Source organism: Cyrtonyx montezumae, unplaced genomic scaffold (assembly GCF_038088225.1).
Source record: "Cyrtonyx montezumae isolate F1298 unplaced genomic scaffold, pur_monq_1.0 scaffold_16, whole genome shotgun sequence".
Lineage (NCBI taxonomy): Eukaryota > Metazoa > Chordata > Aves > Galliformes > Odontophoridae > Cyrtonyx > Cyrtonyx montezumae.
The window spans coordinates 7142317-7159015 of NW_027071892.1; the positions used below are offsets into that span (position 1 = coordinate 7142317).

A 16699-nucleotide genomic window follows, 5' to 3' on the forward strand; every position below is an offset into this window, starting at 1 on the left:
GGCGACGTGAGTCATGAGTGTGTTTTTTCCTGGAGCTCAGGTTCCACCCCAGCCCTCTCCCACGGCACTGAGCCCAGCAGCCTCTGCCCAGGCAGCACTGCTGCTTCAGCAGGACCGAACACAAGTGCTGCCCTGCAGCTCACTGCTGCTGGACACACCGACGAGCACAGTACCATCCCGTGGAGGGAGGGGTTTGCCAGTCTGCAGACCATAGCATCTTCCCATCCACCCCTCAGTGCAGCTCCAGCCAGGCATCCTGCAGCACACGCAGCTGGTGGCTGCAGGCCCTGCAGTACTGCAGCAGAGCACCTTCAATGCAAGGGCTCATTTCAGACCACCTCCTGCAGCACATGCAGCCAAGCAAGCAGCCACAGACACACGCCGGTGTAGGGACCCTGCTTCCCCACAAGCACAGTGCCCTTTCGCCTTCACTCCTGCTACCAAGCACACATCCGTGGGGCTGTCAAGATATGGAGGGCAGTGTGAACAGCCAGACTGGGGCACGGCTGCGGTTCATCTAATGCCAGCTGCTTCCAAGAGCAAAGAAGCCTGTGCAGAGCAGTAACCCGCCCCTACCTACACCCTCCTCACTGCTGGAAGGGAGGAGCTTCAGGTTTCAGAGACATACCCTGAAGTCTCTTGTGGATAACAAGACCAACGGCTGTCACAGCTGTAAATCCAGCTGCATCAGGATCTCGGGCCACGCTAAAGAGAACAGACTGAAGTGAAACCGCCTCTGCCATGCATGTTTGCTATGTGTTTCCTCTGCTCAGAGCACAGCACACGGCTGATTCCTTCTGCACTCCCTCCTGGCCTCACCACTGCCATTCAGCACTGAGGTCGCAGCCAAGCTGACCACAGCTGAACCGACAGGCGGGAACAACCCAGCCCATGGGAGCATGCCAGGAGCACCAGAGGCCTGGCCAGGAGCCCATGGGCACAGCACAGCTCTGCCTCCACACAGCCTGCCTGCAGCTGGGCCCTGCAGGAGGACCGGGCACTGCCTGACTTCCCCCGGCATCTTCTTCCTTAAAAAGGACGATCTGCACTTCCAGCACACATCTACTGTGTTCTCAGCACCACACAGGTATCAGCCCTCCTGCCAGCACCCAGCTAACCGGAATAACGTGTTTTATGTGCTGGAAAAAATGGGGCAGGAATAATCAGAGCCCCTGGAAGAGATGGAAGTCTGCCTGGACACTCAGAAAACACACCCACCAAGTACAGCATTAATTAGCACTTCCAAAATCAAGCCCTGAAGCATACAACTTCAGGCAGACACACCTACTGCCTGCTTCTGGAGCAGCCCCACCCAAGCAGCTCCATCAGCCAGCCCAGAAAGGACAAGTGCAGAACAAAGGTGCTCCACTCCATCTCAGTGCTGCTCCCCAGCTCTGTGCGCACTCAGCTTTCCTCCTCGGACAGCAGCAGACAAACTCAGGGCTCAGACAGCTGCAGTGGAACAGGTCGGCTGCTGCAGGCAGACACACACACACAGCAGGTGCAACAGGAACGGGAACACTGCCTCTTGCTGTGTGAACTGAACACCTGCGCTGAAATCACTCTGTTTTTAAAGCAAAGTGCCGATAAAAACCTCTGACCTCTGCGTTTTTCTTGGAACTGTGCTTCTTGTAAAGGGCTCAAGGTAACCCTGAAAGGGCAGTCACTAAATGTCGTCCCCGTGTAACATGCTCTTTAAAAAAGAAAACGTAAAACACAATCAATTATTAAATCCGATCACATTTCTACTAATTTCAGGCTTTTCCAATGATTGTCTCAGCTATTTTTTTTCTTTCTCTTGACGTTATATTCAAGAACCACGCCGGCAGCACGGGGAGGTGAGTTGCAAGGACAGCGCTTGCTGTTATCAAACACAGTGCACGTGCAAACACACGGCCAGGAGGGAAAATTCACATCACAGCGCTGCCAAAACACCGCGAAGGGCGCCTGCTGTGATGAACCGCTGCTGGTTCGGCAGAATCCCCGAGTGAGACCCCAGCAGCCTACGGGCACGCTTCAACCCGACCCAGAGAGCTGAGGGCTCCAGCCAGCGGATGGGAGGAAAGGAGCACGCCGGGTACCTTTCCAGGGCTGTCCCGGCTCCGACACAATGCTCCCTGCTCCTTCAGCGCAGCGCACGGGCACGGCGGCTGCCCTGGATGGGACAGCCCGAACTTCCGTGGGGTCAGCGCTAAGGCGAGAGCGCTCCGCTCCCGGTACCGAGTCCCTTCGGTTCAATGCATCCTCCAAAGCCAGCAAGCGGGACTCCCGCAACAGCACCCAGCTGGCTTTCTTGGAGGGAGAAACGGGCCGCCCTCTGAAATCACAGATCTGAAACGTAACCCACGCAGCCCTAAGGGCCGTGAGCCTACAAGGCGTCGCTGCCGATCTCCGTTACGGACCGCAGGCGCAGATGAGCGGCACACGGCAGCGCAGCCCCGGCGCGGTGCGCGAACGCCGCGGCGCAGCTCAGACCGCACTCGGCGGCACCGAGCGGACCGGGGAAGCGCGGACGGCGCCGATAAGAGCCCGGCGCACGTAGAAAAGGAGCTCGCCAGGGGATTCGCAAACGCCCTTCCGCTGTTACTTCGCGGGGCTTTACGTTCCGGGCGGCACCGAGCGAATAACCGGGAGCGACCTCTCCGCGGGCCCCGCTCCGCGCCCGGGGATCCCCGCGCCGCCCCCGCGGCGCATCCCGACGCATTTCGCCGCCGTTCCGATGCACCCGGACGGCTCCGTCCGGGAACGGCTGCGCTCACGGCCCCGCCGCGATCCCAGCTGCCAGGAACACCTACCGCTGAGCCGCCCCAGGGCCGCGTCCTGTGTGCGTGCGGGAGGAAAGGAGCACCGCGGCGGGGGGGGGGAGCCTCGGAGACCGCAGCCGGAGGCGGGCCGGGCTAAGCCAGGCTGTGCAGCGCCGTGCCGTGCCGGGCTAAGCCGGGCTGTGCTGTGCCGGCGCTCCGTGGAGCGGGGCGGGGCCGGGCACTGTACCGCCCCACTGCCCCGTGAGAAACGGCGCCCTCGCGTTCCGCGTTTCCAATGCCAAACGCGCCCGTGGCTGAGCTCTCCCGCAAGGGAGGAGCTGTGAAGCATTAAACGGAGTTCCTTTTCCTTCTATGGATGATATGGAAGTTAACGTGAATGGGGCCTGGGTTAAAGCAGTGTCCATCACGATGAAGTACGAGGTACCAGCCCGTACAGAGCGGCCCCTTTCGGTTCAGCTTCCCGCCCGCACTGAGGAGGAGCGGAGCAGCCCACACACGCCCAGCCTGGCGGCGACGCGCGCGGCTGCGCCATGTGTCAGAGGTCAGAGGTCAGAGGTCGGGCGGCACCGGGACCGCGCGTGCTGCTGTTGCGGGGCGCTGGCGCCATCTGCCGGGAGCGCGGGGCCGGGCGGCGGCGGCGCCCTCGGCAGCGCTGCCAGAGGGCGGGAAGGCCGCGCTCGCGTCGCTTCCCGCGGAGAGGCGCGGAGCAGATGCGCGTCGCCGCGGCCGAGGGCGGAGCAGCGGCTCCGGCGATCCTCCGCGGGCAGAAGAGCGGCTGCGTGCGCTGAAAAGGGCTTCGCGGGCCGTACAACCACCAGGCGGTAGCGTGGCCGAGTGGTCTAAGGCGCTGGATTTAGGCTCCAGTCATTTCGATGGCGTGGGTTCGAATCCCACCGCTGCCAAGAAGTTTTGTCCCGCCTCGGCGGCGGCTCCTTTTCGCGACCGGCGGCCGCCCCTGGGTATCGCCCGCCAACCTCGGGCTCCGAGCGGGAGCGGAGAGGCGGAGCGCGGCGCTCACCCCGCGGCCGCCCCTGCCCTCACCGCCCGCCGGGTCGCGGCCGTCCCGTCCCCGGCACCCCACCTCCGCGCCTCCGTGCCCCTTCCCCCGCCCGCTCTCGCTCGGCGCTCCCGGCTGTTCCCTCCCGGTGTCCGCTGGGGAGGGGATGGCGGCCGGGGAGTTCTTTCCGCCGCCGTGCCCCGCTGCAGGCAGACGCGGCGCCGGCCTCACTGAGCTTCGCGTTCTCTTTTATTTGTACTCATATTCACACCGCGCCAGCTCCGCGCGCAGCCCGCAGGAGCGATCCGCCGCCGTGCGCGCTCCACGTGGTTCCTCCGCAGTACCTCGGCTCCCCGCGGCCACGAGCTGCGGCCCTGACGCCAGCTCCGGCTCTCCGCCGTTCTCCTCCATCGGTGAAGCGCTGCGGGCTGCGGCTCGCGCTCCTTTTGCAGCTCCAAGTGCGCTTCAGCAATCAGCGCGTCAGGATCTGACTTCGCTGTGTTTCAGTGATGGACCGTGCTGTAACTGTTGGTAGTGCTGGCGTTGTTTAGGTTTGCTTTGTTTCTAATCTGAAATAAGTGCTGCCCGCTGCACTGCGGGGCTGGAGATGTTCCGCGGGAGCGGGACTGCGGAGGGTGCGTGCAGTCTGCGTGAGTCAGTGCTGCGTTTCCTTAAAGAAGTGCAGAACTGAAAGGTCATCAAACCTTAACGAAAGAAAAAGCAAACTTAAAATAGCAATGAACAAAAGCATCACTCTGGGGAAGATGTGCTCGTTCCGGACCTCCGCTCTGGTTTTGATGTAATGCTCCACAGAGTCAGCAAACGTGAACTTCCCTGGGCTGTAGCCCAGCTGCCTGCGGGCCTTGTCAATGCGGAAGGTGTGCGTTGTGGAGATGTTCTGCACCTGTCGGTAAAGGAGCCAACACAGGAAGTGTGGGTGCATAGAAGAGCTGAACAGGGGCTGTGAATGGTGGCAAAGACACACTTAAAGGAAATGTAAAGTTGTATTAAAAATATACATGTCAAAATCCTGCTGATTACTGGCATATGTCACACAGTCTTCTTGTTCACCCAATAGGAGTGTGTCGAGAGCCCAAAGAAGCAGTAAGGGCTGCACTGCACAATCTTCTACTCCTCAAAGCATCCACAAAATGTTCTTCACTCTTATTTATGTAAGGGCACAGTGAAAGCCACTCCTAAGGTGCCTGAAGGGTCTTCAAAGAATCATAGAATGGTTTGGGTTGGAAGGGACCTTTAAGATCATTTAGTTCCAACCCCCTGCTATAGGCAGGGACAGCTCCCTCCAGACCAGGTTGCTCCCAGCCCCATCCAGCCTGGCCTTGGATGCTTCTAGGGAGGAGGCACTCACAGCCTCACTGGGCAACCTGTTCCAGTGCATCATCACCCTCACAGTAAAGAATTTCTTCCTAATATCTAGTCTAAATCTCCCCTCTTCTAATTTAGAACCATTTCCCCTTGTCCTGTCACTACAAATGATATGTCTCAGCTGTACTCACACGGTACATATGCATCCTGTGGGAGCAAGGGAGCATACAAACAAACCTGTACCTCACTTCTGGTCAGCAGAGGTGACAGCTCAACCAGTGGTTTCAGTATCAGATGAAGATGCTCCATTACTGTGGCTGAAGAACAAAAGATTTCTACTTGTAAGAACAGTCAGTTGCTGTACCATCACGACTGTGGCAGGTCGCACACCAGATCTGATAGCGAATGATAATCCTGTGCCTAAGAGCTCAGGGCACTACCACTAATGCTGACAAGGAGCTGGGTTTCATCTTTCATGCTTCAGTCAGCCTGATTTTAGGGGTGCATCTCAGAAGGGTTTGGAGGGTTTGTAATTGGGCTAGCACACAGATCGTGAGAACTCATACAAATGTGATAAAACCAAACACTTCTGGGTTAGATTCAATTTAGTGGCACGTGGGCAGTATGGGAGAAAGGAGTACAAGAAGTTAACCCATGCAGGCAAAGCTGATATCTGCAGGTATTTCATGGAGTCACAGATTTTTACATAAAACCTTTCACATCTTCCATGAAGTTGCACATTTGCTAAGTCCTCTAAACAACCAACCAACAAACTCAGACCTTCTGTTTTAGTGTTTCTTAGCTCACAGATCATTCTGATTTCAACACAGACACACAGCTGAATTCATGCAGAACTGTTGCACACAGGATGAGCTTGCAGCGTGTTTTATATGTGAAAATAAAAATTGTGGCCACATTAAGAAAAGAAACAACCCACAACATTACATTACAATTGGGAACAGGGGCTTTTTGACAGTACAGAGAAACATTGATAAAATATTTTTACCTGATGCATAAACTAAAGAAGTAGGAATAGGTATCCATGGCTTACTGCAACCTAACCTCTCAAACTGAAAGAGATTAAAAAACAACAGTAAAAAAAACAGAAACCTCAAACAAGTTTTACAGTTTCAGTGCAGGAGATAGTTGTGGAAGTATTTACTGACAAAGCATAAATATTAATTGCTGTTTCTACTTGATTTTTCACTGTTAGGGGATTCCAGTTACATGTCACAAGCAGACTCTGTGTAATTTTCGAGTGTAAATCTTTAGAAAATGAAAAAAAAGCTGTGTAATAATTGACTTAATATCATGGTGTGCTGATACCAAGTGTAATATTCTGACATATGTATGGTTTTGAGCACAACATTAGCAGCTAACTGAACTTTTGAAAATATTGGATATTAGGGTTATTCTATATTTTCAGAGTCATAATTTGGATTTATATTTTTTGTCCACTTCAGATAGCCACTGTTAACAGATGAATGCCCAAGAAATGAGGATGATGGCTCTCCAGAGGAGAATGCTCCTTCAGAAAGCCCTTTTGGTTCAGTGTATACTGTTGCTTTCAAGCAATATTTTAAGTAGGCTTTGTTACAGCACTAATGAAACTGAAATTCAAGCAAGAATTAAATGCACACTCAACCCAAATGTGTCATTTGCACCAAAGCCAGAGTTGCATATAGTAAAAAATGTAAAATATTTGAGATAAAGCATATAGTGTACGTACGAGTGGAGCTAACCATTCAAAAAGGTTGAATTTTTCACCATCGTGAATGAAATACACCTGACCACTCTGTTAAACAGGCAGAGAAGAGACAAGTTAGTAAAAATGACACTGCATATACTTTGACTTCTTTACCTTACTCCTTACAAATAGCCTAAAGATTATATAGAAATAAACAATATACATGTACCTACAAGCCCACAAACTGCATGTATTCCATCATTTTTTCTTCAATGTGTGATTAAATTCATCATCAAGTGGACAAGCAGTTTATATGATTAACATATCTTGGTATTTCTTACAGATTTACGAATACAGAATGACTGGACAGACTATATAGAGATTACCAAATGCACTGAAAGTGGTGCCATAGGTCATTTTTGCTGTTAACAGACATTTATAAGATGGTAGGACGTGTTCTGGTCCCAGTCTAATTAAGACTCACTGAAATCCATGCTGTTCCATCTGTGTAACAAAGATGCAAATTATTTCTTAGTGTTTTATTTTTAGAGTTTTCCTTTCCTAATCTACTTTTCTGACATCAAATATTCTTTTCTTATCTTCCAAAAAATGGCAAATACAGTATCACAAAAAACACAAAGATGTAGTTATTCTTGCAGAACTGAATATTTCAGCTCAACACACTGCTCGTGGCACATTTGTCAATAAAAAATACAGACAACGCAAGCTAAAGGACCACAGTGTTACTACAGTAGTCACTGCAGTGCAGGATCCACATCCAAATGAAAACTATGGTGTTTCCATTGTTTACTTACAGCTATGTAGTTCTTCTCAGGAGTGAGAGCTTCAGCAGCCAGAATTTGAGCTTGTACAAGATTCTCTACATGTACCCAGTTCATTTTAGCAGAAGGATCCCCAAACTTGAAGCTAAGTATCCCTCTCTCAATATTCTTCTGTAGACATAAGACAAAGATGAAAACAAAGCAGGAAATAAGACTGAAAATAAGACATTTCACTCTATCTCCTTTCCTCTGTATTTTGGTATGAGCTGCGAGGAAGCAGTCATCTGAAATATAGAACAACCTGAATTTTATAATTACAGTAAGCATTTCATTATAAATCTGGACTTATATTTTAAGTGTTTAAAAAAGAGTCTTTTTTAATACATTACACAGTCTTTACAGATGTCACATAGTGTCTAACCAAAAAAAAGTTACAATATCATCAACAGGCAATTGAACTGTTAAATTGATTCCAGATAAGAAAGTTAGTCAATTTATAATACAGTTAAGTGTTGTTGTTTGGTATCATAGAAAATTCTGGTGATTAAAAAATGAAAGTACATACTGCTAGCCTTGGCAGGTGTCTTTGCTCTTCTGGTCCATAAATTCCTGGTGGGCGAAGAACAGATGTATACAGTACCCCTCCTCCTAGGAAAATGGATAAAATTATTTAAACCATGTGACTTTCACATGTCTGATGTTACCACTGCATGAGCTAAAGAATGCTTTAGCACAACTTACTCTGAAATAAATTTGTTTTCACCAGCTTAAAAAAATAATACACACCAGGAGGTGTGGAACTAGTAGATGAATATTGGTGGCAAATCAAAACATGTAAAATAGCAAGACAGGATTCAGAAAAATCCTGCCAGCATTAGTCCACAGGGAGTGGGTGAGGCTAGATGGTCTTTAAACGTTCCTTGCAACCCAAACCATCCTAAGAGTTCTCAAAGCACCAGCAGAGTCAGATCCCTAGAAATTACTAGATATTTCCAAACCTCTACCTAACTGGTCCTTTATCTCTGTGCCAAAGCAGTCACTGAGAATGCAAAGTGTGGTGATGAATTTGCTGAAGTGAGCAAGTCATTAGTAAGAAAGTGGAATGAAACCAAACTAATTTCTTAGAAAATTATTGCAGGGAAACTGTTTCACTATCTGTGCAAGATGGAGCAGAAAGGCTCTCAGTAGTAGGCACATCCTGCTCCCACTAGAACTGCTGTGGAACCTCCTGATAACCACAGTGGGAGAAAGATAAGGACCATTGTAAAAATCGAGTCACTTCCCAAGTGTTTCAGTTGACTGGTTTGTCATCTGCTAATATCTGTTCTTAGTATTACTTGAAAACCTGCAAAATGCTCACTCATGCTGACTGCACAGGATCTAATTGGGACGTTTGAAACAGTGGCTGGCTAAAACCCCACTGAACTGTTCTGATCCTTTGCACAGGAAAATTAGCGTGAGCTTCTAATTTCATTGAGAAACACACAGCAGTATATATCACTCCTAAAATTAGAGCATTTTTGCTATGTTGAGCTGCTGAGAAAAGAGAAAATAAAGAAAAAAGCTTTTTTGGACAAAATAATTCTGTTGGTGTGAAATGCCAATCCATGACTTGATATCTCTTTATAGCTCTCTGGAAGTATCAGATGAACTTTTTCTAAGTTGCTTACAGCTAAATTTAGCTCTGTATCAATTGTTCACATGGAATCATGTTGCACTTTACATTAATTTGCTTTGTGCTGGCAGTTACAGTATCTCACAGGTGAACTTAAGTATTCAAGTGTACAACTGGCTTCCTCAATGTGGAAAACTTTGGGAAGCACTAATAAATAATTTCAGGCTGTAGTATCAGGTGTCTTATTCAGATTTTAATATATAACTGTAAGGGAAGGGGGGAACAACTTAATCAGCATTCACGTTCTACTTATATTGCATATGGCAGTGACATAAACACATTATTGTTAAATTTACTGCTGTCTTAATCTTTTCAATGAAGATACTGAGCTCACCACTACCATGTCAAGACCTTTTGTTGACATTGTGAGAACCACAATTAAAAGTGATTTTTAAGAGAAGATCTTTCAGTTTGTGAGAGGGGTAAGTAACTTGATTTCATAACTGCTGAACAGTCCCATCCAGTGAAGGACTGGTACAGGATGCAGGATGTTAGCAAGGCACAGGAAGAAGAGGAATAAATTTCACTATGAATTCATGCTAACAGAAAAGTACCTGCTAGTGGAGTTCCATTAGCTGCTAGTACCATTTGTTCTGCAATTGATTTGGTTCTGGAATAATGATCAACATGCTACAGAGAAAAAGCAAACATGTTTGTATCTATTCTTGAAATGGCAGAACAGAGAGGCATCACTTCTCTACTCCCTTTTTACTTGTCAGATGGCAACAAATACCTCAAAATACAGAAGTTGTGAGGCACTGGTTTAGGATAAAACACATGCGTATTGCTAAGGCAAGCAAGCATTTTTGTTTATGCAAACCCAGTTAATTAATATCAGCCCATTTGAGAAGTAATAAATATATGTATGCTTTGAATGCTGCCAAGAATGTAACTGATCACTACTTAGTAAACTGGATTTCTTTTTCAGGTAACGGAAAAGTCAGGAGCCAAGTTTTTAAGGCATCATGATTGGTCTGAATTCTAGAGTTGTGGCACTGCCTTAGAAAAAAATATTATTCACGATGTCATATTATTCAGAATTCCAGGCTTTTTTTGGAAAGAAGAATGTAAACAAAGAGAAAAAGTGAAAAAAAAAATAATACAACCAAATACCTTTTCTATGGGAAAATATGGCACCGTTTCCTCATCACCATCTTCAATAGGAAGTCCTCCAAACACTACATTTACTGTACTGGTGTATATCAATCTAGTGATGTTCCTTTGTTTACAAGCTGCAGCAAGATATAAAGTAGTTTAGTGGAAACTTGAACAATATAGAGAAAAACCTGTATGAACTGGAGGGGCACTTCAGAGAAACTTGTTACATATTCTGATGAATCTCAGAAGAGCAAATCCTTCCATTTTATTACTGAGTTCTTTAAGATGCAAAGCATACAGAAGAGAACAGTTAAAGTGAAAATATCAGTTCTTTATAACCATCAGTGCTTTACAACCCAGTGTATCCTAATTTGGATAATGTAAGCTAACAGTATGTCTTTGGGATGGCTGCTACCAGCTGGGCGAGAGGGCTTCAGCCCCAGTCACATAGGTAGCTAGAAGACTTTCTTTTCCAAGGGCTGCCCTCTATCTGTGCAAATTATTAATACAGCAGTGAGGCTTACCACTACCAAATAGGCAAGAGGCAGTTGTTAATGTCTTATTACATGCATGCAGATTCTGCCATAATGTCAAACGTGATTATGACAAGCTGAAGTAGTTGTACTGACTCTATAATCATAACCCATAGCAGAATCAGGTACGAAGAGACCATGGACATGTTTCCTCATCTTCTGCCCAAACTGTGATGTATTTGGTAAACAAACAAACAATGGATAACAACTGGGTTCTTTTTCTAAATGGCATGATATTTTGATACACCAACACCTGCTGGCAAGGCTAGATACATACCATCAATGATGAATCTTGTCCCATTGATGTTTACTGTCTCAATCTCTTCTCTGTGCAACTAGGAAAATAAAGAAGTGGTGCCCTTTGGAGTAGTGATACATTTTAAACTCAATAGGTGGACGTTGTAATTATCCACAGATAAAGGTAATGAGTGCTTTGATTAAAAAAATAAATAGACTGCTGTTTCAGACATCAAGAAGTCAAGTCATTATTTTTAAACTATACCTATATTTTTCTTCGATTTTTACACACTAGCTTGCTTGAAGCAAAGAGAATCATGCTGTTTTTTCCTATTTTCAGTGATTATAAAACTGTCGACAGCATGTTAAATGACCCACGTTTCAGCAGTACTCATTGACCAGTTGGCTCTACTCAGAACAATGCCAAGAACACACTGCCCAGTTGCAAATATCTTTTAATAAGCTATTTTATACAGCTAAGATAATTATTGAAGTTCATTTTATTAAATAATGTAAGGAGGACTGTGTGTTTTTTAACTTCAGTCATAAAAACTGTGGTTCAGAACTGCACATCAAGTACATCTCTACAGCTTTCTACCTACTAATGGGAAACAACTAGGACGTGAAACAAAGCAATTGTTTTAGTTTAGTTATACAAATAACTTACAATTTAGTTCAGATTTCACTGCTCCCAGTGACCTTACATGTAGTGGTTCCATTCAAAAGGCTTCGGGAAAGGGGCTTAGCATGAACATACTCTCCCTTTTCTGTTTTGCCCTTGCACTGTTTCAGAACTTTTAAGTATCATTTCCACATCAAAAGCCTTCCCAGGCTATAGTTAGTGCCTATAATGATGGGGAAATCATTTCACAACTAGGAAGAGGGTACTGTAAGCAGCCTGCTTGTAGGTAGCACATCAGTTTGCACACAGCAGCTCACCGAAAAAGCATGGGGAAGGACTAGGGCACCCAGGATCCTCTGAAGTGAAAAAGCCTAACATGCAGTGCTACAAAATCAAGCCTCCCATCCTCACTGTGAGCAGTCGCACAGAAAAATACAAACAATTTGGACTCACTTGCTCTCTTCCTGACATTCCATATGAAGCTACATGAAACACAGTGTCAGCCCCTTCACAGGCTGCAAATATGGCATCATAATCCCTGACATCTGCCTGTAACACATATGAAAAGATATTTGGACCTGAAATCAAAATGATAGGTTAGCATTCATCATATAGTGGGTTAGCACAGAGGAAACACGTAATTGCACAGGCTGCACATCCTGGGACTGAACACTAGATCAATTTCTGTATGTGCTGATGATCACACATTTCTTCCATAGATTTCAAAGAACCTAAAAATATTCATTAACCTCTTAACACCTCTATGAATTATGGAAGTGCACTACTCATTGCACAGGTGGATAAACTAAGGCCCAGGTGAGGGGAGTGATGGTCCTGAACAGCACCTTCAGAGACAGGAGATGAAGCAGTACTCTGTGCTGCACATTACATTTTTCATCATTCTTCTTACTTCATGTGCATATTAAAATCTAGCTGACAAAAAATCGAGTGGAATATTCACACAGTTACAAATGTCTTTAACATTTCCAATTATTTGCTGTTGGGTATTTAGATTCTGTGAGAACTAGTAAAATGGTATGGAGAAGGCAAATGAACTAACTTGAACTGTTGTGAGAATGTATTTTATCATACCTGGATGCACACTACTCCATTAGGAATTTCCCAGATAGGCTTGTTTATGTCATACAGAACAACTGAGGCTCCTGAGCTGGCAAGAGCACATCCAAGCTTGTATCCAAAGTAGCCTCCACCTCCTGTCACCACTGCTCTCATGTTTTTATCCTTCAGTGCTCCAGCATTTCCCTTCACTCCAGAGCTAGAGGTTTGGTGCCAGGGGTTTGCTGCCTCACTCACTGTAAGTTTTATGTCAGTGAAATAATGTTGTCTGTGACCAGATGCACACAACAGTTCCTTCTCTATGTTGAAAACTGCTCCATAGTGTTCCCTGATGCAGACAACTCTGGCAAGCTTCATGGTAACAAGCTCTTCTTGCAGCAGCAAGGTCTTACTTTAGTACAACCTAAAGACAAAGCAGAATACTTGGTTCCAAATGCCAGGCTTCGAAGATTCCTCCTAAGAAGACTAATCTACATTTGCTTGTCTCATGTTATAAAAATATTGGCGATGGCCTATAGGGGTCATACAAGCTACAGGGCTGTACCTAAATCCTCAACTATCAGGAAAACACTCAACAAATTGTGTTTAAGTCTATACTTTAAAACCAAGCAACCAAGGCCCAGTGGAACAAAATGCCCCCGGCGCAAATGAATTTAATATTTCATTTACCTGTTTCCGGGTTTATTGGAAAGTCATCTGAGCACACTGATATTTTCAATTCAATTCTAAGTAGCAGCTGAATGTAAATTGAAAATATACCACACGTTTATTATTGGCAGCAGTTGGAGTTGAGTACTTCAGACAGAAAGAAATGCCTGGTTCTTATCTGATGTTCTTGGAAGGTGTATCAGAGAACAGCCTATCTGACCTTTCACTTTCCAGCAGAACTAAAGCACAACAATCGCAAAGGGACAGAAAAGGAAAAGCCCGGTCAGCGGATGCACTAAACAAAAAGTAGGAGCCAGTCAACTGGTTTTAAACAAGAAAAGTGTTTTCCATTCAAAAAGCGTCAGTCAAGGGTTGCCGCCGCCCGACACAGCGTGTCAGAAGCCGCAGGTACTGACGGCAGCCGCATCCCCCTCCCCGTGCCTCGATAAAAGATTAAAGGCCACCCGAGCTGCCGCCGCTATTCTCTGCATCTCACTTGCAAATTCGCACGCCGAGCGCGGCGCCGCCGCTACGGAAACTGCTGCTCCCGCGGGCGACCTCCGGGGCCGGGAGCCGGGGCCCGGCCATGGCCCGGCAGCCGGGGCCACCCCTGGGGCGCCCGCTGTGGCCGCTGAGCACCGGAACGTCCTCCCGAGGCGGCCCCGCTCCTGACGCCCACCTCCCCATCGGGCCCGCTTGGAGCAGCGGTCCCGGAGGTCCCGCAGCATCCCGCAGCCCCACGGCGCCTTTGGGACCCCACAACCTTCCCTTCCCGCGGGATAGCGTTGTTCCGTGGCACCCCTGGGGTCCCGTGGCCTCCAGCAGTATTCCCAGAACCCCGCAGCATCCGTGGGACCCCGCGGCAGCAGCCGCCGGTGGCTCTCACCTGCGCGCATCTCCAGCCCGCTGCAGGAAGGCGCTGCCGGTGGCCGGGCTCCGTCCGCCCCGAGCTACCTGCTGGACAGGCTGCTCAGGAATAAAAAGACATCCCTCAGTCACCGTCCGGAGAGTCGTTGCTGGGACATGGCTCGGAGAGATGCAGAGCATCGGAAGCACCTGCAAACGGTGGAAAAGCCCAAAGAGGAAACAGTCGCACAGGAGTGGGCTGTGGGGTCCCCCTGGCCCTGGGGGGAGGGGGTCAGGGGGGCTGGGAGCTGCAGGGCATTACAGTTAACCACTCCAGAGAAAAAAAATTGAACTAAGAGCACTCTCACCTTTTCCATCACAGCTGTGCCATGGCTGAATGTTCATATTAAATTTTAATCCTTTAAAGACACACTTGCAATTATGGCAGGGCAGAAGGAACTCTTAACAATAGCCAGAATAAACAGGCGAGGTAAAGACTGACAGAAGCATGACAGCCGTTCTATAGTGATACAAAAAGCTGACTTAAAATTCACACTTGTATGAAACCAGTTAGCATTAATCAGCACTACTACAGTACAGATGTAAAACACACCTTACCTGAAGTAACAGCTCAGAGGTTTGGGACTCCAGGAGCAGAATGGCACAGCTCCGCACGCGCTGCAGCCACGGAGCTGGGCTCCTCACTTACTCCTTGCTGAGGAACACCCAAAACCAAGAGCCCATGGGTGCACCTCTCACTGGGCTTCAGCCAGCTGGCTGAGCTCTCTTCTGCAAAGTGTCGGTGTCCCCTGGGATGCAGTCCTGAGCTATCGGTCTAATAAAAGTGATAGACACAAGATTCATAAATAACTAGCTTAAAGGCAAATTAAATAAGTTTGCATGTAGTTAAAATGCTCCCGCTGTGAAGTAACTTTATACACGTGGGTTTTATTCTGCATTCCAAAGGCAGCAAGGTCTACGCAGCACCTGCTGCAATGTTGGCCTGTCAGCTGCACCACTGCACTGATAACTGGTGAATGTAACTGGCTTTATCCACTTCATCATGTTCGATTAGAGGTCTCATAAATACTGAGCTCCCTTCCATCTCCTCAAAGGAGCAGGAGAGAGGGCTGATGAGTGCCACTGCCACAGTTGTATTTGTACAGACAAGGCAATCTTATCATTCAGCAGAGATGAGGCTTTCTGCCTTCCCCGTACAGAAAACTATTTGTTTCTCTTCTTTGTTTGTTTAAAAAAAGAGTAAAACAAATCTTTGCTTACATGCACTGCAGAAGTAACTTGTGGTTATTCACGCTTTCCTGTCACTGTCCTATTCAATATAGGAACGGTTTATGGTAGGGATGCTGTTAGCTCTCCTGTGTACCCTGTGGATTTAAAGATACAATGAGTTTCCATAAACTTATTGGTCTTAAAACTCCTATAAAATGCTAATGAAAAGGCAAGATACATACAGAGTGCAGATAATCAGGCAGCAGAGCTTTTCCATCACTCTCCTCTGTGACTCACCCTGGCAAGGGCACCTCTCCCAATCCACATGGAGTGCAGGAGGGGGAGAAGCCACTTCCTGGTGAGAGCAGAGAGAAAGCCTTGTGATGAACCCCATGAAAATTCATCTGGGTTACACACTATATGTATACATGTAGTACACATGGAACTTCTGTAGTACAATCCAGCCAGGCAGCCACTGATGTAAATCTTAAGGAGAAAAAGCAGAGGTTGGATCCAAACTCAGGGCTGAGTTTGTGGTCTGCACTGACACAGCGATGGCAGTGCACTGAATGAGCAGTGTAACAATACGGGTAGGGCAGAACAGGGAGTGTGACCTGGCTGCACTGACAGGGACAGACTGCAGTAACTCCATGCTACCCTCCAGTTACGTGCCATCCCTCTTACCTTTCTACAAACTCCTTAAAACCAGTATTTGGTTCAGCTGAGATTTATTACTGCATCTAAAAATTATTTTATATACACATTTTATTACATTTTTTACATGGCTTTTGAACAACAGAACTATTTCACATAAATACAACTTTTGTCCTCTCACCACCTGTCATCCATAAATATTTACTTATTGTTGTAATAGTTCCCAGGTCTTCGTAATGCCTGGCACTAACACACAGTAGCTGCAGCAGTGGCTTTATCGGAGGAATTGTTTAAACAATCTTCTCTTCATCGGAGCCACGGGTCTTGGTACAGCGCTGCGGTTCTACAGTGGCTCCTCCTCTTCCAAATCCTTGCCCTTCCCCATTACTGTTTTTAGAAAACCATTCTCAGCATGAAGTAATCCATTAGTGAAGATTCATTCAAACTCTTCCTGCACCATCAACATTGAGTTCCTCTGGTTTTGTGACACTGCGTTGGGAAAACTTCCTACTGTGCTCTGTG

General features: G+C 47.2%; 1 protein-coding gene, 1 long non-coding RNA gene and 1 other non-coding gene across 3 annotated transcripts; 1 reads left to right on the forward strand and 2 right to left on the reverse strand.

Annotated features, from left to right (window-relative positions):
• The first annotated feature begins 3585 nt into the window (after positions 1–3585).
• On the forward strand, positions 3586–3667 carry TRNAL-UAG (transfer RNA leucine (anticodon UAG)). The gene has a single exon. It is a non-coding gene; the product is annotated as a tRNA-Leu (tRNA).
• A 717-nt stretch (positions 3668–4384) lies between these two features.
• Positions 4385–14786, reverse strand: LOC136046145 (putative short-chain dehydrogenase/reductase family 42E member 2). Its single transcript, XM_065732522.1, has 13 exons — positions 14662–14786; positions 14334–14503; positions 12815–13202; positions 12176–12271; positions 11141–11198; positions 10346–10464; positions 9787–9862; positions 8123–8205; positions 7591–7728; positions 6818–6883; positions 6095–6158; positions 5332–5405; positions 4385–4666 (listed from the first exon to the last, which is right to left on the reverse strand). Exons 3-13 carry the CDS (start codon positions 13154–13156, stop codon positions 4418–4420), a joined length of 1365 nt encoding a protein of 454 aa, XP_065588594.1. The 5' UTR covers positions 13157–13202; positions 14334–14503; positions 14662–14786; the 3' UTR covers positions 4385–4417.
• A 133-nt stretch (positions 14787–14919) lies between these two features.
• Positions 14920–16100, reverse strand: LOC136046146 (uncharacterized). Its single transcript, XR_010621966.1, has 3 exons — positions 15766–16100; positions 15575–15678; positions 14920–15128 (listed from the first exon to the last, which is right to left on the reverse strand). It is a non-coding gene; the product is annotated as an uncharacterized LOC136046146 (long non-coding RNA).
• Positions 16101–16699: the final 599 nt, after the last annotated feature.

What these genes read in the sequence shown, in the direction of transcription:
- LOC136046145 (XM_065732522.1), bottom strand. Translation starts at nt 13,156, where the DNA reads ATGAAGCTTGCCAGAGTTGTCTGCATCAGGGAACACTATGGAGCAGTT. An exon ending in ATGGAGTAGTGTGCATCCAG is followed by an intron (nt 12,272 to 12,814) that starts GTATGATAAAAT and finishes TATGTGTTACAG; the next exon opens with GCAGATGTCAGGGATTATGA. An exon ending in CTGAGAAGAACTACATAGCT is followed by an intron (nt 6,884 to 7,590) that starts GTAAGTAAACAA and finishes CCTGTTTAACAG; the next exon opens with AGTGGTCAGGTGTATTTCAT.